Genomic DNA, 22,013 nt, shown 5'->3' on the forward strand with positions numbered 1-22,013 from the left:
GATCATTGTAAATACCTACTGGAAGCTGTGTACAATGTTAGAGTTTTTCAAGCCATAGGCATGCCATATGGATAATTATTTACATAGACTAGACATTGTATGCAATGGTCAGTACTGATAGTGTCGTGTGAAAAATGTATAATATTATGCTTATATACTGCTTATAGCTTAGTAAATATACAAATATTAGGTTTATATTTAAATACTTATTTATTTTTACATGTGTTGCCAATTAAAGTTACAATTACATACGACTCCGGCAATTTCACATATTCATCTCTCCTTGTGTCGCTTTTTTGACACAAGCGTAGCGGTTAACTTTAGCCATTTAAATTTGAAAACAGCCTAGCTACTTTTCTGAATGATAACTGAAAGTCTGCTCATTGCAAAATTTAAACTAATTTCTACTATATTAATATTGCTGTTTACCTTAGGTTGTGCTTAATCAAAGTTTAAATATAACATATTTGTATCTTTTGTTGAATTTTCATATTTGCTACTTAGCTCATGTTCTCTTCTACCACGATGCCCAAGCCCAATAAATAAATGAGTTTTATATAAAACACTAAATAGTTTTCGTTATGCCTATAACATTATTTACAGTGATTGGCGCAACAAGTATTTTCACACCATACGCTTTAAAAATTAAATATATTTCTTAATTAAACTTATAATTATTTGGAACCTTTGTTTTTTTAGTTTTCGATTTTTGAAAGTGAAATATAAGTTAAAAATAATATGATTCATTATTTTATATTATATACAGAGTTTTATGTGTTGATTATTAGTGTTTATGAAATTAACCCACACCAATCTTAGCATTCTATTACAACGACTAGTCTATATGGGAAATAAATATTTATAATTTATATCACTTGAATATTCTTTACATCTTATATACAATACCCGGTCAGTGTTTACGATGATCGATTTGTTCACTGAAACCGCTATAACATATATGTATAATAAATAATAACTAAAGTGTAGTCACCTGCGGGACAGTTTCCGCAAGTAAACGATCCTCTGGTGTTCCTGCACTCGACCGGTGGGTTTGCTGAGCACGTGTGCTTGTTTTCCTTGCATTCGTCCACGTCTTTCGTACAGGCCGGACTTTGTCCTCCGTCCGTGGTCCAACCCTGTAATGAAACACAAAAATGTATGAACACGATAATTTCAAACATTCGTCCATCCCGGTGACACCGACCTGATTGCAAATGCACGTGTAGCCAACCGTCGTCGGTTGATTAATACACACGCCGTTACCGCAGAGTTCCGACGACATTGCGCCGTTGCAATCGTTCTTCCTTTTCGTACAGTGCAAACCGAACCAGTTCGCCGCGCACACGCACTCGTAACTTCCCGGCGTGTTTTTGCATTCTGCACCGTTTTGACACCCTAAATCCGTGTACATGAATCGTACACATTCGTCTACGTCCAATTCGCACAATCTACCCTGTAATACGAGTATATAAAACATTAATCAGTCATATTTTCAATATTTTTTCGAAATTTTCTTATATTATAGTCAACATGGTGTATACTAGTTTAAATAATGATCAGTGACAGAAGTTTTGTATTAATAATTTATACACAAATATAATTATAAATTTATAAATAATAAATATTAAATCTGGTCAGTGAAAATATACTCAAGAGATAAGGATAGGTACATGTACTAGCGTAAGCAGGGGCGTAATCGAAAGACGAAGACCAATTTATGGAGTTTGAACCACACTGCTATTACTGTTTAAAATTCACAATGTTATGTCATTTTTAGACAAATTTGAAAACTATTTTTTTTGTATAAAGTTAAATTAAATTTCAACTTTAGTAGTATTGATAACTTATCACTTATTAGTGTTAAAACATCAAGAAATAATTATTATAAGAAATCTTTGATTACAAAAGAACTAAATTAAAGCTGGTTACACGCGGAGCAGTTTAGTTATAACTGTTATAAGCTATGTATTTAAAGTAGGCCTGTTAAAAAGAGGTGGTTTATTCGTCCTGATCCATTAGCGGTTACTGAATTATCGTTTATGAAATCACCATTGAAGTGTAGAAATATAAAAATTATTTAGGCATTTATCCGGGATTCTTCAATGGTGGAGGGAGGTTTTTAATTTATATATTGTACGATAAATACTTAGAGCTCGGATGATTTTCATAGTATATTTTTATTAATAATTATATTATTATAGTGACTACAGGTTTAAATGTTAAACCTAATGATTTTTTTTTTTATTATTAAAACACATAAATGTGTAAATAAATATTACTTTATATTTTTATACTGACCTGCCAATTATTCGGACAATTACATTGAAATCCATTGTACAGATCTATACACGTGCCACCGTTCTGACAGGGATTACTTAAGCATTCACTTATAGATAATAGGTTTACAAGATTGGTGACTTTTTTTTCCAAATTAGTAAGCTAAAAATAAAAATTATACTAAGATTATTTAATTTGTTTACAAATAGAATTTTATTTTGGGACTTACTCTAATTGAAAGTCTAGCTCCGTTTAAAGTCGTGTCACCTTTCTATATTAACACAATAATTACACAATTATACAATATTGCGTTTATAATAATTCATCAAACATATTATATAAATAATCTTACTCTCTTATTAGAAGGCAATGTTATTGATGTTGTATTTAACATTTGCATTTCTAGTGCCGTGACCCGACTGATTAAACCCTTTGGACCATCAATCATAGGTACTACATTTTTTATCGCATCCGAAAATGTAGGTAAATCATTTAACCGGAACGATTCAACTACATCCCAAGCTTCTTTAGCCTAATTAATACATAAATAAAAAATAATAAATATAATCTAAATGTAAATATTGTGAATAAATTGTAATACCAATCCAATAACTTGAAGTAAGTTTTCATTATTCACATTTATATATCCTTGACCTTTTGTACTCAATGAAATATTGTGATTTGTAGCACTTTCGATGTATAAATGACCATTTTCAGACCTAAATCGTGGTCTAAATTGCATCGTTTAAAAAAAAAAAATTAATATAAATACAATACATATTTTTACATCAAATGCATATAACTTGTTTTCGTGAAAGTTGTCACGTATTAATATTATATACAATGTACATATATTATTACATAATAAATTGTAGATGTGTAGGTACTTACTGATTACTGTATAGTCCGCTCACAGTATTAAATAACATTAATAGCAAAATAAATAGAGACCACTTGCTGTATTTTTGCATTTTGGTGAATAACTGATATTCAATAAAAATTAATTGAATTGATATATAACTATATAAATAACATATTATGCAGTTAAACCTCAAAATATGCGATACTTGTTCAATATTATACCACAAATTAAACTGAGCCAGATGAAATATTATGTTTTAATAGTTAGTACCATGCGCAGCATGTATCCACATATTATTAGTCAGTAGTTTCTCACTCAGATAATGGGAATCCACCCCCCAAACTGATAATTATACATCGTCTGTTTTTACTCGACTGTCAAATTAATTCTGATAAATCAGATTGTGTTATGTCTGTAATGATAATAATATTATTTTTTATACATGGTTTAGGAAATTTTAATTACATAACATTCTCGTAATTATATACAAAACACATGGTTCAATTTCAAAATCTAAATCATACAAGCTCCAGAAAGTCTTCCTAAAAATGTATCAAATGCGCATAATGTACAATATGTTGTACGAATTTATTATACGTGTATATTTGATAAATAGGTTCATTAACAATTAAATTAAATTGACTTTATTATATTTAAAAATTATGATAAATGATTTTAATTGAAAAATATCTAAAAAAAAGTATCAAAATGCAGGTAGATTTATTACGTTATAAGTATCTATAAAATCAAAATAATTATAATCGAAATTAAAATATATGTTATTAATTAACATCATCTACAGGTTTTATTAAATCGGGTATATTTTACTTGTAATACAGGATTGCAATAGTGTACAGTGGTAGAATGAATATAAGTGTCACAAAATTGCAACATCATATTATGCAGTAATAATGAAATATGTATACTATTAATATAAATGAATAATATTATGCATATGCATAATAAAAAAATGATATTTTTAAGAACTAAATATAATGTGTGTCAGATATCGGATGTCCGCAAAACAACTGTGTGTCGGAGAATTTATTTGTTGACCAATCAGTACATCACAGATTTTTAAATTAGTTATTTTTTTACTTCAATAATTACTAAGTTAAATATTAAGATATTAAAATAATTCTGATCTATAGGTACATATTTCTTAAATTTTTTAACGTAATTTATGTCAAATCAAATATATCTTATAAGAATTTACATAACTATATTATATTTAAGTATGGTGCATTGTATATATATATTCATCTAACTCATGCTGATTCAATGTATAGTAGCTACTTGTATTTATGTTAGTATAGAGTTATCTATAAAACTTATATTCAACCTCCAAAAAATGAAGACATCGTTTTGAGTCTAAAAAAATTTTAATGCTATTATTTTAAGATGTAATAGTTGATTAAATTGTTTGTCTATAGTTAAATTAAAGTAAATATAAAATATATAATGTAACTATATAATAAAAAAAACCTCACGACTTAGCTAGCACTTATCAAAAATAAAAACTATAATAATTAATAATAAATTATATATAATTATATTAGTCAATATTTATTTGATTAACCAACAGATAATAATAAATTATTGACTTATTTACAATAAAAATAAATTAATTTCTAAAATTTTCAAACTAAATTTGTACATTTAACTTTTCATAATACCAAATAATTAATAATATAATTAAATCTTTTAATATTTATATATTCACATATGCATCCACTTCAATAACAGTTCATATTTTTATGACTTATTTTATTTAATATAAAACGTATGTGTAATCTCTTAGTACCCATTTGGCAATTAGTCATTATCCTATATAAACACTATAGAAGAAAGAAGAAACAAAAAACTCTTAGAGATAAGATTAACAAATTCATCGTATTAATATATGCACTACTTATAAATGTAATTGTCAATATATTTAAGTATAATAGTATTTAGTCTGTATCTGTCATAGAAAGTAAAATAGAACATTTAAACGCACGCCGTCAAAACATTAAAATGCCTTCTGAATCAAAACAAGAAGTTGATATGAATAACGAACAACTAATTACTAAAGTCGGTAGTAACAATGTCGATATCATCAGGGAATGGTTATCAAAGCAACCTCATTTACCAAAAATATCAGGTAATCGTAACTTGTAAAAATATGTAATTTAATTTAAAATTATAAATTGCCTGTAATTGATCAATTATTCAAACCTATAAAAAATGTATTTATTATTAATTGTAAATTAATAATAATATAACCTATAATACATTGTAAATTGGATATATTATGAATTTATGATATAAATCTTATCAACAGTTTTAAAAATTTATATTTCAATCACAGAACGGTTTACATACTTTGAATAAATTAGATCGGTTATAGAAGTTAAGTAAAAACTAATTTTTTAAAAAGATTATACAAGGTTTAATAAAATTCTAAACTGGTAATAATATCAAAGTCTACTGCGTCAGAATACAAAATTCAAGTTAAAAATTTATATTATTTTAAATCACAACTAAATTGAACGGAAAGTGCTATAGCACCCTTTTCAATTAGTGTTAGTTTTTATTTTATTTTTTTCAATAAGAAATTATATTCTGTCTTATCATTTTTGTCTCTAGTGCTAAATAATAATTAATCTTATTAATTTAAAATGAAATTTATACAGATAAATTATTAAGAATCACGTTAGTGAATATCGCAGTGAAAAGGTTTTTAGTTCTTAAACGAATAATAAAAAAAGATTAATATTGATTATAAATAGCAAATACCTATTACTAATCAACAATATCGAACAGAAATACTGCGTTAACTTAATTTATAAATAAATAAACAAAAAAATTAAAAATTAAATATATGGTAATACATTTTAATAATATTAATGTATTTATTTATACAGACAAGCAATTGGTGATATTTCTAAACTGCTGTAGATGTAACCTAGAAACTACGAAAAAAATGATAGACGCGTATTATACTATGAGAACTCACAATCCCGACATGTTTGACAATAGGAAGATTTCCGAACTTGAGAAAACTTTCAACATATTGTAAGAACTTAAACCACTGTAGTGATATTAGTTTCCGTTTGTACGTTGATAAAAAAAACAAAAACAGAATTATATCTTTTCATAATTGCAGTTATTTTCACAAAATGCCGTTGCTACCAGATGGCTCCCGAGCAGGATTTTCGCGTCTACGAGACTTCAACTCAAACCTTTTTAACACGTTAGATACTATACGACTTGTATTCACAATGTATGACATATGTATTGATGAGGATCCACTGGCGCCTGAATGGAAATTCGTAATGGATATGACTGGATTCTCAATGGGTCATTTGACTAAATTGACTAATTTGACTCTGATGAAAAAATGCTTGACATACGTGCAAGTAAATATAAATAATTATTAAATAATAATAATTTTACTGTATATGAATTCGAGTAAAAATATATAATTCTAATATCTGTAAATAGGTAAATAAGTAGGATGTTTAAACATTACATCTGGACATCTGATACTTATTTTAAATCCAGGACACTACACAATTTTGTACATAAATAACAGAAAATAAATTATTTAACTACTTTTATGTTTACATAATATTATCATGAATTTTAAAGTAAATATACCAACATAAACAACCATAACCAAAATGATATAAATCAAACTTCAAATATTAAATTAATTGATACTTGCATATTACCTATACTATAATAAATTGAGTACCTACCACATTATCATCTAATAGATATAAATGTATGATTATAAAATATTATCTTGTATTTTTTTTTTTCAACAATATCTTTTGCCTAACATAACATAACAACTAACAGTATATAATCTTAACACGTTCACGGAGGCGTGTCACATATGTGTGACATGGGTGTACGTTCAGACAGACCGGTGTCACATATGGCTTGGAATTTTGCTGGAGTTACACTGAGTAACCTCCCTAATCGTATGACTCACTGTTAATTTACTGTTAATTATATTTCCTGTCACTTATCAAACCTACTCATTGTACAAAACTATATAAATTTTAGATTACTTAGAAAAAATAATAATAATAAAGAATGGCTTGGAATTAATTAAGTTTTATATAAAAAACATGTACCTAAGTATACTAGTAGTTTAAGTTAAAGGAGTGGGCTGGAGTATCGGGACGGTTCCTGAAATATTTTGAAATGTCAACTTATTTTTAAAAATATCTTAAATATTGTGAATTGTATTGTAATATTCCATATTGGTAACATATGAAACTATAGATTCGACCTCGGTATAACCCACGTTTAAGTAGTAAGTAAACCTAAACATGATACATACCATATTATAAATACTCAAATACAAAACATAAGCTCTTGAGATATTTTTTGTATTTTTTGTAAACCACAAAATAATTTATTTGATTAATTTGAAAATGTTATTTTTATAGACGGCTTTGCCAATGCGTTTAACAGCAGTATACATGATAAATGCTCCACCTTTGGCTAACCAATTGATGATGTTTTTAAAGCCATTAATGCACAAGGACTTGTATTCGATGGTAAGATTTAATTATAATTTGTAAGAAGAAACCATTATCCTGGGGATTTATTATTATGTCTGTTTCACAGACGTTAATCATAGAAAATCCATTAATAATTGTTAAAAATGATTGGAATTTGATTATAGAGGTATATACACTTAGATATTACTTACTTGTTTTAAAAAATTAACATTTTCATGGTCATCTTTTATAATTTTCTTTAGAGTTTATGACATTGAAAATTAAAAAAGTTTATCAAAACCAATTTATAAAATACCTGCTGCAGTAAGATGCATTGAATATAATAAAATAAAACTACGTTATAGTTAAACTCTATAATAGAATCACATTTCAATTATTATTTACTATAAAATGTATAATATTATATAATATTCATTTTTTTTATGTTCGCGTATGACAGACACAGATAACAAAACCTTAGTGCTATGTCCTCTACAACTCGATTGTTTTCGAGGAAATAGTACGTGTACGTCAAACGATAATAATATCTACTAATTACTAATTTTAATTGCAGATTTCAATACACCCAGCGAATGACATGGACACTGTTTACAAATCTATTCCTAAAGAATACTTTGCCAGCGATATGGGTGGAAAAGCTCCTTCATTTGAAGCCCAAAAAGGTATAATCTATAATCGTGGTACTTATATACAGGGGTAAGCTGGTCAAGGAGACGAGAGAGCAATCGCCTCTCGGGCCCTCGATCATACATATTAATACAAATTATATAAAATAATAAGAAACCATAAATTAACTTATAAGATTGTTAGAATAATAATTGACAAAAATTGTGTAATAATGTTGCCATTGGTTTTTAAATTCGAAGAATTTTATAAATTGAATACTATACACTACTGCCGATAAGCGACGTCGTTTGTAATGCTCGTTACATAAATAATATAATTTCATATTTTATGAGACGCGTTCGAGACGATCGAGTCTTTCGACGTAATACTTCAACTTACGCAGGTACTAGCATTGATTATAAATACTAATATTTATAATCAATGATACTAGGTACATACAATTTACTCTTCAGTACAAAATAAAATTATACAATCGTTCATTCAATCGGCAATCGCGTGTTCAAGCGTAATAATAATAAATAGTTCGCCGCGTGATGTAATGATCGTTGAAACTTTTACATCTTCATAAATATTATATAGAGCTAAGCTAATTATTAATTTTGTAATTTGATATTTAAATCAAGTTTGTATTATAACTACTGTTCTGATTTATTTAATTGTATAAAGTGTAAAAAGAAATTGAATTGATATAACTGTTAACTAAAAAAAATATATATATAATATTAATGGGCTCAATTCCAGGCACTAATAAGTAATAAGTAATAACTAATTAATCACCAGAGTCCTTTGATATCGAGGCCGCTCCTGTACCTTTATACCTTAAACATTTATTACCTATTATATCATCCATGCAGTTCATGCATAAGCATAAGCATAACAGACAAGATCAGACATGAAAAAAAACTATGCACATTATAAAAAGCTTACTTTTTAAAATATATTTTGACTTAAAATGTATTGTGTGGACGATGTGGATATACATTATGCAACGAGCTAATTATTGAAAAGAAAAAATATTACATGTCGGTATTATAATTATTTTATGCACAACAAACGGTTTATAAAAGTTTTTACAAACAACGTCCGGTGTCTCAGTATTTGGCCATAAATATAAAATAGTAGGTACAAATAATCGATTTTGTTTTTAAATATTTTATAGACGAATCACTAAAACGTTTTAAGACGTACGGGAGTTTTTTTGAAGAAGACGAGAAATTCAACCGTGTAGACGAAAACAAGCGGATCGATAAGAATAATCGATTTAATTCGTCACATGGGCTTGAAGGATCGTTTAAAAAACTGGAATTGGATTAAGCACTAATTTTAGTGTTTTTTTTTAAAAAAAATTTATAATATCGTATCTAATTTACCTGTATAATATGATAAACTTATAGATAAACTATATTATAGTAATACTTACTCAATAATTATGTACATTTTAATTTAAATAAATATATGGCATTATTATATTATTTATATTTTATTATTTTATTTATGCTGTCATATGAATTAGGTTTATCGATATTTAATTTTGTCTCAAGTCGAAATAATTTAATAATGATCTACATAAACTATCACAGATTATTTACTCAATCGCTTAATAAAAAAATATACACAAAATTCTGTAATATTATCTGCAATGTGATAACATATGTGGTACCTACAAAATATTTTTTATTTTTAACGCATTATGAAAATATGTGAAGTTCCTAATAGAATATACATTTATTAATAAATATACAATCTTCAAAGTATATTTAATATATTTTTGTACATTTACATAATAGAAAATAAAATATTTTTATAAATATTACCCGGTTTTAACATTCCAATTAAAAAATTGTCGGGTTTTTTAGATTTTTACTACCCAAAATGTCAGAGATAACTCATATAAAAGTTGAGAAACTAAAAAAAATAATGTAAAAAAATCATCCAACCAAGAGAGAATCTTATATATTCGTTAATCTAAAAATATGATCTGACTAAATTTAAATATAGTAAATATCTGAGATTTACCAACTTCTTCCTCTATTACTATTTGATGGCAATATATGTGTACTCAAGTTTTTTATCATTTGTCCAGTTCAAAACTGCAATAATACTCGTATTATATTTAATTCAAAACAGTGATTGGTTATTACATTCATTACTTGATAAAATAATTTGCTGTTTTTTAAATACGTCATATTTTTAGTAGTAATAAAAACAATATAATATGTATAGGTACCGAAAATAAACTGTTTTCACAACTTATTTATTTTATGTTTTGTACTTACCTAATATCCTTAGCAGTTTTAAATTATTTTATAGAAAAAAAAATAAAAAATATTTTTTGATTGTTGTAGTCTTGAATTGAAATGCCAATATTTTACTAAGATATTAATTACATTGTCATTAGTCATTACATAGTCATTCAGTCAATTAAATTATTATTTGTCTATAATAATAATATACCACTTTAATCACATACCTACCGTACTTACATAAAATAATTGCATGTAATATTATAAATTACGAAGATTACCTATTACTTTAATTTAACAAAAAAAGACGATTTGATTCAAGTCATACATCCAATGTATAGCCAACTCTCTAAATCTTGTCCACCGTATTACTAAACTCGACATTTACTGTTGTAGGTACAGTATAACAATAATCTCCAGATATTTTTGTTGGGTTCCGAGTGTTCCGATCATTTTAATTCGATAAACAAGACATGTAGGTAACAACATCAAATAAAATATATTTTATTCAAACTAGTTAGTTCTATTTAAAGGCATGATCTATTTCTATTATATCAAATAACATAATTATTGTTATTTTCGAAAAATTTATTAGGTTAGTATTAAGGTAGTGTATGATATTTTTACTTTTTCACGATACTAAGTTGTCAGTTTTGTAATAATTTGTTTATATACTTAATAATACGAAGAAAAAAATACAATTTTTTAACAATTTTTAATTTTATTAACATTTTTTAACAACAACAGTTTTTTGAAAAAAATCAAAATAAATTGTGGCCGAAGGGCTCAAACAGCATATTAAATTAAATTTTGTAATATTGAACAAATAATTGATAAAAAGTGTATAATTTTGAGTCTGTCTAAATGTGTGAAACATTGTAAACAATTATCAAAACAAAACGTATTAACATGAACAAAAACAATTATCCTTTTAAAAAAGGAAAAACAAAATCAGGTAAAGGGAGGCGTGTAAGCGTATAAGATAAAGGCTTCTGCAGTCACCTGTACAGCGTTCTCGAGAGCGTGTTGCTGAGGCGTTTGCCCGTCAGCGCGATTCGACGACCATCATGACGGCAGGCTAGTCCCTACAGCTTCGGCTTCGGGAGCGGCTTGTGCGGGATGTGGTGCAGATCTGGCGACGGGCAGCGGACAACAGAGACCGAAACGCACGGATCGGCGACGACGACGGAATCGCCGCGGGACGAAAATGGAAGTCGGCGGACAACGACACAACGCTGTCTTCGGACTCTCCTTAAATCTCGTCCCGGCGGTTCCGTCTGCCGTGTCTACATCGGCGTGCCGGCCGGAATCACGCACCACTTGATCTTGAGACGACAAACCGCTAATCGGCCCGGATGCAGCACATGCATCCCAAAGCCCGTCGTATCCCTTTCCACGCCGTCGAAAATCTTCGACGACGTGGAGGGGTGGCGAGTGGTTGCATGGTTACACCCGGTGCCAGCCACCCGACTAATTCTCCAAGACTATTTTTTACTTCTTCCCCCATCGCTGTCACAACGTCCTTTTCTATCGGCTCCAGCTCATCGCCGCCAGCAAGTGTGCCTACGGGCGACGCATCATCGTCCATTTTTTCCGGCAAAGTGTCCTCCTCTACCGTTTCCTCTACGCTTGCACCAACCAATTCAATTTCGCGTGGCTCATCCTTGTCTATTTTGTCTGGTATACAATTTTTTAATTCTATCTCCGTGACGTCTGTAACGATTGCCACTGTCGCCTTAACGTCGCCATCTGAGGATTTATCTTCGGTCGACAAAGATTCCACTATCTCTGATACCATCATGGACGTTGTCATTTCCTCCTCTTTACTTGTATCACCCAAGTCATCTTCGGACGAAGAATTTTTTAATTCTATCTCCAGTGACGTCTGTAACGATTGCCACTGTCGCCTTAACGTCGCCATCTAGGGATTTATCTTCGGTCGACAAAGATTCCACTATCTCTGATACCATCACGGACGTTGTCATTTCCTCCTCTTGACTTGTACCAGTCAAGTCATCTTCCGTCTGCACACTTCCCGTAAACATTGCATTGTCGTCGTCATTTGTTTGAGAACGATCTCTGCTAGACACTAATGGTCGCAAGAGTAGATCGTTCTGTATTTCCCGTACATTTTGATTATTGAATAACCGTAGTTCTTCAATAAATTGATCTATACTTCGTGACATTGTTAGACTAATAAATTATTTGTCGTATGTATTGAGATAAATGTGTAGTATGCACGGAGAATTTATTGTTAATGAGCCTATAAAATATTTTGCGTTAGGTAACAAAAAAATTGAAAATCTCCCAGACGACCGATACAGTATTGTTTATTACTAGCCAGCGACGAGTCCCGTATGTCCGTTATTTTTCCAAAGACCATTATTATATTGTAAAAATGTTAATTATTTAATATTACCCACTTAAGTATAGGTACTATAATATTTTAACGAGAATTTTGATTTCTGTACTATACCCATTTTATACTTATAGATTAGGTCTTTTTTTAAATATAATATATTTTTTTCGATTTAACTCTAATATATGACATATTTTTCCGATAAACAAAGTTTTTTCAAATTATTTTATATTTAATACAATAACGATCAAGTAAAGATATTATTATTTATTATCAATATTAAATTATTTTGTAATTTAATATAATTTAAATAATGTATTTCTGTGTATAATACATATTATATTATATTACGACTCATCTGGTCCAAACCATTTTACCATTTTTTCCTTAAATTACGTTGCGGCATAAATAGCTCTTGCCTGAAAGATGGATAGATAAATTACGGTGTGGATCCACACGCTCCTCATCACATCAAAAACATATGAAAAAGTTCCCAAATACATGACGATATACGTCAGCAATTGAATGTATTACAATTTAATTTAAAATTAGTAATAAAATACTATTGTTTATTTTTGTCTTCGCGCATCTTTTAATTACCAATGAGAATTTTATAATATAACTTTAAACTGTTTAAAGTATTGGCATTGAATTAATTAATTTTGTTTTAGCCGTCGACTTTTCTAAAAATTAAAATTATTGAAATAATAATGTTTAGTTTAGTATTAATTTAATTTTAGTTATTAAATTTTTTTTTCTCAAATTATGTAGGTATAACTTGTTATTAAAAAAGTTTTAACGTTTTAAAATAATTATTAGACTTTTAATTGTTTCAACTTGTATACTTTTAAATGTCTTGTTTAAATTTATGTTATGTGTATCAGAATAAAATTATACGCCAAAAACTGAACCACAAAGAACCGAAAACCCTTTAAAATTAAAATTGGTATTTTTAGATAGAAGTCTTATGACTCTTAACAGGTTCTTATTGATTTTAATAGATTAAATAAAACAGATTAATTTTATTAATTGCTTTTCGTAATCTCAAGCTGAGTTTACAGTTAGGCCCGCCAAATTTAAGTTTAGTTCCATAAATTATGTAAGAAGTTTAAAATAATGGAGCTAGGTAAATTGAGTCCAAATTACCGTTTTTGTGGTAAACTGAGTCTTGGATTTGAAAAGGTATACGGTAAACTGGCATAAATAGGTTTAGTTTCCAAAACAGCACACATTTTCTTTCTCACTTTTACAGGCTTAGGACTATCTGTTATGTTAACAACTGGCATGGTTAAAAATGTGTTCTTTTTTTTTGTTTTTAATATCTAATATAATTCATTACGTTGTACATACAAATCACATTTAATTAAATATAATAATATATTATAATATTCGACAAATTCAAGTCAACTTTTTTTTTTTATTAATATTTATTGTTATTATGTATACATGGTATAAATTTATTTGATATATTCTTAACGAATTCAAATCTTGAAATATTTTTATTTTCATATTTCAACATTTCTTGTCTCAAAAAAAATTGATTTCCATCGTTATTTTTTTCATTTTAATTACTTCTTTGCTACGTATTTTTATTTATGTATCTATTTGAATGTATTTAACTAAGCAAATCGGTAATCAATAATCCCTAATTGCAGGTGACTAGTCACTATACAGCTAGTACTCATTGAATGTAGAGACCTTTTATTTTTACGTAGGTACATCGTCGTTATTTATAAATTATTTGTTCGAAAAATTTTATTACTCGGGACTCAGTTCACTTAGGACGTTAAAGTTTTCTGAACTCAATTTACCCAGCCCCAATATTCACACAATTATTTGGCACTCAGTTAATTTGGCACTCCCGTAAAAATAAAATATATTATTCATGCACTTATGTTGCTGCATAAATAAAAATATATAATACATAAACATTCTTTAAAATTGTATTCAAATTATGTAGGTATAATCAAGTACGTATATTATTTATGTTTACAGGTAATTGACAAATATATGTCAATCTTAATCCTTTCTCTGCTCAATAAATTAACAAATGACAGCCTATCAATTGTATTAATTTAACTAATTTAAGCAATTAGAATTAAAAATTTTAATAGATAATATGTTATTTAATAAAATCAGAATATGATTTATGCATAGTGCATCCATATTTACTTTCAAAAAATATATAATATACTTATTTATATTTAATGTTAAGAGGTGTTTAGATTAAGATAGAATTGTCTATTATTTATATATTAATATATTATAATTTCCCAGTGAGATTTTTAAAAAGCAATCAATATACATATAAACTTTTTTTGTTTGATAGTTATAGAGTTTATTGAAATTAAAAATAATCTGTTAGAAGTCGTAAAACTTACTTAAAAATATCGATTTTACTTTTATAAGATTTTTGGTTTTAACTCTTGTTCAGGTAGCAGGCCCAGATTTAAAAAACAATGGGCCCTGGGGCAAATAGTTAGAATGGGCCCCATTAAGGCAACAAAAATTTAACAAAATAAATAATCTAAAATATTTTTAGATTGTATAGATGTGTAACAGGTGAAAAACATTTAAAAGCAAAAATTGTAATTATTACACATAATATAATATTTAAAACGTCTGGCGATAACATTCGACATGAACACACGTTCGCGCACACGTCCGCTCCGTTATCGGTCTCCGTAATTACTCCGAGTCCACCAAACATGGCGCCGCCTCAACTATCACAAACCCAAAAATCAAAACGGCATTTGTCCTCGCCTTCTAGCCCATCACCACAAGAAGAAAAGAAAATCAAACATTATGTATCACCAAATCGATACGCGGCATTGGCCAAGGTCACTGACGATGAAATCGAAAATGAGGTATTTAAACCAAACGATAACATAGTAGTCTGTGAGCAACTAAATAAAACTAAAACCACACCTATGCCTACCCGAATACCGGCGATCTACATTGAGAACGTCACCAACTTTTCAATATTCAGTAAGAAAATAATATCACTCACAGGCACTAACGATATTTCATTTAAGTCCACACTATCATTTATTATAATCCGCCCCAACAATCGCACAACCTACAACATAGTAATCGACTACTTAAAAGAAACCGACGCCGAATTTCACTCCTTTCGGCCGCACTGCAAACGTCAATACAAAGCAGTAATCAGAAATCTGCATCACTCCACTATCACAACTGATATTACAAACGCCCTGGCTGAACTTGGACACTCGGCCACGCGCGTGGTTAATATCAAAAAGAACCACCGCCCTTTACCACTATTCCATGTAGAACTGGCTCTTAAAGAAAATAATAAAGAAATCTTCAAGATTACAAAACTTCTTCACTCCGCAGTATTGATTGAAAAACCACATACCAAACGCAAAAACCCGCCTCAATGCTACTCATGCCAAGCTTACGGTCATACGCGCAACTACTGTAGTCAGCAGCCCAGACGCGCTGAATGCGGCGAAAATCACTCAACTGATATGTGCACCAAAGATAGTAGCCTCCCGGCTAAATGTGCACTATGCTCTGGTGCACACACAGCTTCATACAAAGGTTGTATAATTTACAAAAAACTGACAAAACCTACAAACAAACCAAAAAAGACAGAAGTTCCTAAACAACAAGTCACCTCACGTCGTCATGCATCGCATGCACCCCCGTCCGGTCCATCATATGCCAGTGTAACAGCCGCCCAACCAACATCCAGTATTACAAATTCAAATTCAAATTCAACGTCAAACATCTTGAACGAACTCAAAATATTATTAAATCCATTAATTTCTCTGATAACTGTAATTTTAAGCAAACTAACAATATTCCTATACCAGTCATTATTTCCAATATTAAATCTTTTATCAACAAACCTCATTAAAATTATCTACAATCCTCATTCCATATTCTATTTGTATAAACCGTAATCTAAACTTCTAAACTGTAATCTACAAACTTGTAATAGCATGCAAAATATGCTAAAACATTTAATTATAATAATAATAATAAAAAAAAAAAATATTTAAAAGTTCCATAAGTTATTTTTATATTTAACCAAAATATTAAATATTTCATATAAATAATTTATATTTATACATTATTATGAATAATACACATCATTAAGTACTCTTATTTAAAACATTTTTTTCTTGATTTGTCACGAGCAAAAATCAGTATAGTTCCATTAAAATCAATCGATGGTAACAAATCATGTTCAGAAGATAATATTATAAATTATTTTAAGGATTCTTGAGTCTGACTAGTTCTAAACTTATTTTTTATGCGTGCCAACTTTGAAAATGCCCGTTCAGCAGAACAATTTATGACAGGAATTGTTAAGTATAATCTAATTGCAATTAAAATATTAGGAAATATATCTTTTAATTTTATTTCTTCAAACCGTTGTAATATTTTATGCACATTTGAAGCATTAAATGGTGGTTTACTAAGATACCAATATTCTGTAAATGACTAAATTGAACCAACTAATTTTTTATACAAGGTTCTATGTCATCTTTATATATAGAAACGAAATGGTCCAAGTTAAAGTTAATATCATTATCTGGCTGGATATTTAACTCAGTGATAAATAAAAAATGCTGAAATATATAGTTATATGCAGTTATCCTTTTATCTAATTCTGTTACAAATTTGTCTACAATAATGATATTATGTGTTTCTACTCTAAATTTGTCAATACCTTTTAACTGAGTTGAATTTTGAGATCCGCACGTTCGAAAACGAAAATCATATACCGATATAAGTTCAAACACCGGTGGTAAATGACGCTACCGTTATCGCTGGTTAACGGTTACCACAGTCGGTGATCACAGCAAGCTGCAGACAATAGTGATAATAGTATTTCTGATAGTGTCAAACATTCAAATCCATAATGTTGTATGTTTTTTAACGGACGCCGCCACGAGTTACGACGGTGACGGCCGTTGCTACGATTTTGGATTCACATGACTTTAACTCACCACTTGTTTTGGATCAGGACTCCAACGTTTTGATCTTTTCGCCGGTTGTCCAAAAATAAATCCATTTCGACCGACTATTATAGATATTAGACCACATTATAATTCACACTTTAATAAATAATAATAGGTAGTCAATATTCTCCGCCTACTGGACCAAATCAAACGATTAAAAATACCCATTTCTACTCAATTTTGTTTTTTCTGTTTATCCTTAATTGACATACTATTGTCCATTTGTAGTTTATGCCTCGAGGTTTCTCTTATGTTATTTTTAATTATTTGAATCCTTCATTTGTACGCTCAAACATCACTCGGGTCGTTCTACCTAGTACACCATCTCTTGCTTCTTGCCTTGTTATCCATAAGTAAGTAAATAAAAGACGATTTTATTACGTCTAAAATGAAATAATAATTCAAACTCATAAAGTTTTCTTAATTTTTTTATTTTTTCTTTGTTAGTTTTATTTCTTGAAAACAACTGTTGATTAACTTTTTTTTTTAATCCACAGCGAAAAATATCAGTTTTATTTTCAACAAATTACTTCATTAATTTAAGAATGTCTCAGTTTACTTTTGTTAATGATCTTAAAAGTGCTGTAAGAATGGACGAGCCAATCACCAGCGGTCCAGCTCCACGTTGGATGAAGAAAAGCGTGGAATCATCCTCAAGGTATGTGTACGTTTATGTTTATGTGTTACATATATATATATATATTTATGTTTCAATTATGTTTACTGTGATAGTTTTTTAAATACGTCAAGAAAAACTAATGAGTTAATGGCTATCAAGAAGACTCCATCAAAAACACCTAATAGATCAAAATCACCAGGTTAGTAATGTTATTAATAATTATAAACTTGCATCTATGTCACTGTGATTATCTAAATTAATTTTAAGCATAAACTTATTATCAATTATTATAATTTGATTTACAATATTAATAATTGTTTATAGTATCGATTGTTTTTACATTTATCCGTCTATATAAAGTAGTTCACAGAGTTGTTAAAATTAACCATTAAAAATGAATAAAAATCATCTAAATAGATTTTTCAAAAGAAATAAACTAAAACCTCGAAAATTAGATGTTAATTCCCCAGAATTATCAATTTCTAAAAGTTTTAAAATTGTTTCTACTGCCATACAAGGTAAGGAATGATTATATTGCTCACGCAGACATGTTTTTATTAAATTAAAGTGGGTATAGATAAATAGTTTGAATGTAAAATATTGATAAACTGTACACTTTTGATGAATATAGGCCTGAATCTTGATGTACATACTAATAAAATTAGTAATTACGTTAGTGCGTTAGTCCTATCATTATTCATTGTAATAAACTTAATATACCCAAGATGATTTAAACTCAGATATAGTTAAACAAATATTGATATTTTTTTCAACAATATTTTAAATATTAATATACATTCATATATTATAAACATAAAATATATAAATATTTTAGCTTAATAATAATCTATAATCAATTATATGCAGTAAAATTATTTATTTGAATAGCTTCAAGATCAGCATCAAACACACCAGCTAAACCTAAAACACCTGGGGGAGACAGATTTATTCCTTCCAGAATGTCTACAAATTTTGACATAAGTAATTTTAAAGTAAATCACAAATGTTTATTAAATCTTTAAATTTATTTAAGATTTTTTTAACTTATAATTTAATTTTATTTTTGTAGATGAACCAAGAAAATGAAAACCTTGACTTAAGTCCGACTCAATCAGACTACAGAAAAGCTATGTCTGAAAATCTCCATGGTTGTGATATAAATAATGTCCGTGTTCTATCCTATCAGAACAAAGCACCGGCTCCTCCAGATGTATGATAATTAATAGCTTATTACAGGCATAATTATATAATTAATAATTATTTTAGGGTTATCAAAATGCTTTAAAAGTAGTTTATAGTCAATCCAAGACTCCCATGAATATACGAGGAGCAACTCGTTATATACCACATGCACCGGACCGTATTTTGGATGCCCCTGAAATTGTTGACGACTATTGTACAGTATTTCAATTATATATATATCCATACCATCATAGATAACTTTAATCATTTTCAACAGACCTAAATTTAATTGACTGGAGCTTTTCCAACATATTGGCCGTTGCCTTAGGCACTAGTGTATATCTTTGGAATGCTGACACAGGGTCCATTGATCAACTGTTAGATTTAGAAGGTGCAGACTATGTTACTTCTCTAAGTTGGGTACCCAATGGAAATCTTTTGAGTGTTGGAACTGCTTTAGGACCTGTACAAGTATGTTGATTACTTGCTATTTAAGTACAATATTAAACTAGTATTATTATTTATTGATTTAGTTATGGGACGCATCACAGACAAAGCGGCTGCGTATAATGAACAGTCACAGTTCAAGAGTGGGTGCAATGTCTTGGAACAGTCACATACTAACTACAGGTTGCAGAAATGGAGAACTTGTTCACAATGATGTCAGACAGAAGGAACATGTTGTTGGTACAATTCAATCCCACACTCAAGAAGTATGTACCAATCCTTATAAAATATTTGATCTTGATGTTATATGACATTATTGACATGTCAGTATTTAATCTAACTTTATTCGGTTTTTTTACAGGTTTGTGGTCTTAAATGGTCAACTGACGGTCGTTATCTAGCTAGTGGAGGCAATGATAATCTGCTGAACGTGTACAGCGGCCTACCAGGCCAAACAACTTACCAGTCTGAACCAATATACAGTTTCAGGTAATATCTTACACTTGATTTTGTTATATTTGTTACAAATTGTTAATTGGGTGCAAATACCCATATTACATTATTTAAAATAACAGTGTATAATTTTCAATATGCTTACTCTAGTCAACATCAAGCTGCTGTTAAAGCATTAGACTGGTGTCCGTGGCAAACTAATGTACTAGCTAGTGGTGGCGGTACAGCTGACCGAACTATCAGATTTTGGAATTGCAATAATGGCCAGTGTATCAATTCGGTCAATGCTAACTCACAGGTGTGTGCTATTCTGTGGTCTAAAACTTATAGAGAATTGGTATCTGCGCACGGTTTTGCAAACAACCAGCTCATAATTTGGAAGTATCCTTCGCTAACCAAGGTCAGTTAATTGACAGCAAAATATGTTTGCATTAAGTATCATTGATTTTTTCGGTTTATTATTTTAAATATATAATCTAAAAGGTTGCTGAGCTCACTGGACACACAAATCGTATTCTGAATTTGGCTATGTCACCAGATGGTTCCACAGTACTTTCAGCTGGTGCAGATGAGACCCTGCGAATGTGGAAGTGCTTTTTGCCAGATCCAAACAAGAAAAAAGAACAGGAGAAGCGCTCCTTTAGACCCACTATATTGGGTCCTGGCCTAAGATAAATATTTTGTTTTATCCTTTCATGTTTGTTAATTAAATTTATATTCAATATTTCTGTCAACTTTTTACTTACGCAATTTAAACTTAATTTTATTTATACAAAACTTTTACTCGCACAGTGTACATACATACACAGATTTTTTATAACTATTGTCTTTTTTATATATTTTCTTAAACAAATAATTTTATGTTAAGATCAAATGTATTCTCAGAATTAGTGCATAAATTGACTACAAACATTAATATACTAATACATTTTATATCATAACTTTAATTACTTATAATAATAAACAAGTCTTTGGCTACTTTATGTTTAAGTGTGAAATAATATATAATAACAGCATAGTTATATTTAAGCTTATTAACATAAAGGAATAACAAAAAAATAAATAAAAAATAGAAGTTAAGTTACAAACAAAAAAACATTTAATAATAATAAAAAAAAAAAAAGAGTAATAATTCGGTTGGTTTGTAACGAGCCGTAAACACGTAATTTAAACTATTTATAATTTAACTATTATTCAAATCTGAACAAGTACAATCTGATATTATAGATTAAAGCTCTACGGCTGAACATCCAACACAACCATTTATTTTGTGCTTCGACAAGATAAATTTTACAAAATTAATTCTCAAAACAACCATTAAACCTACGTGCTCTTAGAGATGAGATAAAGAAACCTGACTAGTATTTGTTATGATAAAAATTGTATTGTGACAATTTTTAATTTTAAAGATGATTTGAGTTTATAAAAAT

The 22,013-nt window shown here is 28.9% G+C and overlaps 3 protein-coding genes across 4 annotated transcripts in view; 2 read left to right on the top strand and 1 right to left on the bottom strand.

The window, feature by feature from the left end:
• LOC113554740 (cubilin) overlaps nucleotides 1–3,248 on the bottom strand; it is a 31,284-nt gene extending 28,036 nt beyond the window's left edge. Inside the window, exons 1-7 of the mRNA XM_026958706.1 lie at nucleotides 3,169–3,248; nucleotides 2,879–3,008; nucleotides 2,630–2,809; nucleotides 2,507–2,548; nucleotides 2,299–2,439; nucleotides 1,205–1,453; nucleotides 992–1,136 (exon numbers count right to left, since the gene is read on the bottom strand). Coding sequence (XP_026814507.1) covers nucleotides 992–1,136; nucleotides 1,205–1,453; nucleotides 2,299–2,439; nucleotides 2,507–2,548; nucleotides 2,630–2,809; nucleotides 2,879–3,008; nucleotides 3,169–3,248 — 967 coding nt within the window. The remainder of the gene's footprint in view (nucleotides 1–991; nucleotides 1,137–1,204; nucleotides 1,454–2,298; nucleotides 2,440–2,506; nucleotides 2,549–2,629; nucleotides 2,810–2,878; nucleotides 3,009–3,168) is intronic.
• A 1,833-nt stretch (nucleotides 3,249–5,081) lies between these two features.
• On the top strand, nucleotides 5,082–9,624 carry LOC113553257. Its single transcript, XM_026956486.1, has 6 exons — nucleotides 5,082–5,282; nucleotides 6,046–6,196; nucleotides 6,288–6,540; nucleotides 7,585–7,695; nucleotides 8,213–8,321; nucleotides 9,446–9,624. The coding sequence occupies exons 1-6, from the start codon at nucleotides 5,156–5,158 to the stop codon at nucleotides 9,598–9,600; spliced, it is 906 nt and encodes a 301-aa protein (XP_026812287.1). The 5' UTR covers nucleotides 5,082–5,155; the 3' UTR covers nucleotides 9,601–9,624.
• Nucleotides 9,625–17,800: 8,176 nt separating this feature from the next.
• LOC113552123 (cell division cycle protein 20 homolog) lies at nucleotides 17,801–21,877 on the top strand. Of its 2 annotated transcripts, none has more exons than XM_026954831.1 (11): nucleotides 17,801–18,235; nucleotides 18,380–18,546; nucleotides 18,615–18,700; nucleotides 19,390–19,493; nucleotides 19,571–19,711; nucleotides 19,768–19,897; nucleotides 19,961–20,154; nucleotides 20,217–20,396; nucleotides 20,492–20,619; nucleotides 20,734–20,983; nucleotides 21,067–21,877. In XM_026954831.1, the coding sequence occupies exons 2-11, from the start codon at nucleotides 18,428–18,430 to the stop codon at nucleotides 21,256–21,258; spliced, it is 1,524 nt and encodes a 507-aa protein (XP_026810632.1). In that variant the 5' UTR covers nucleotides 17,801–18,235; nucleotides 18,380–18,427; the 3' UTR covers nucleotides 21,259–21,877. The 2 variants fall into 2 exon arrangements, with proteins under 2 accessions (XP_026810632.1, XP_026810633.1); XM_026954832.1 differs by having other exon boundaries at nucleotides 18,380–18,540.
• Nucleotides 21,878–22,013: the final 136 nt, after the last annotated feature.

The sequence above is a fragment of the Rhopalosiphum maidis genome, chromosome 2 (genome assembly GCF_003676215.2).
Source record: "Rhopalosiphum maidis isolate BTI-1 chromosome 2, ASM367621v3, whole genome shotgun sequence".
In the NCBI taxonomy this organism is placed as follows: domain Eukaryota; kingdom Metazoa; phylum Arthropoda; class Insecta; order Hemiptera; family Aphididae; genus Rhopalosiphum; species Rhopalosiphum maidis.

What these genes read in the sequence shown, in the direction of transcription:
- LOC113553257 (XM_026956486.1), top strand. Translation starts at nt 5,156, where the DNA reads ATGCCTTCTGAATCAAAACAAGAAGTTGATATGAATAACGAACAACTA. An exon ending in ACAAGGACTTGTATTCGATG is followed by an intron (nt 7,696 to 8,212) that starts GTAAGATTTAAT and finishes TTTTAATTGCAG; the next exon opens with ATTTCAATACACCCAGCGAA. An exon ending in TTCATTTGAAGCCCAAAAAG is followed by an intron (nt 8,322 to 9,445) that starts GTATAATCTATA and finishes AATATTTTATAG; the next exon opens with ACGAATCACTAAAACGTTTT.
- LOC113552123 (XM_026954831.1), top strand. Translation starts at nt 18,428, where the DNA reads ATGTCTCAGTTTACTTTTGTTAATGATCTTAAAAGTGCTGTAAGAATG. An exon ending in TTGACATAAGTAATTTTAAA is followed by an intron (nt 19,494 to 19,570) that starts GTAAATCACAAA and finishes TTATTTTTGTAG; the next exon opens with ATGAACCAAGAAAATGAAAA. An exon ending in TTCAATCCCACACTCAAGAA is followed by an intron (nt 20,397 to 20,491) that starts GTATGTACCAAT and finishes GTTTTTTTACAG; the next exon opens with GTTTGTGGTCTTAAATGGTC.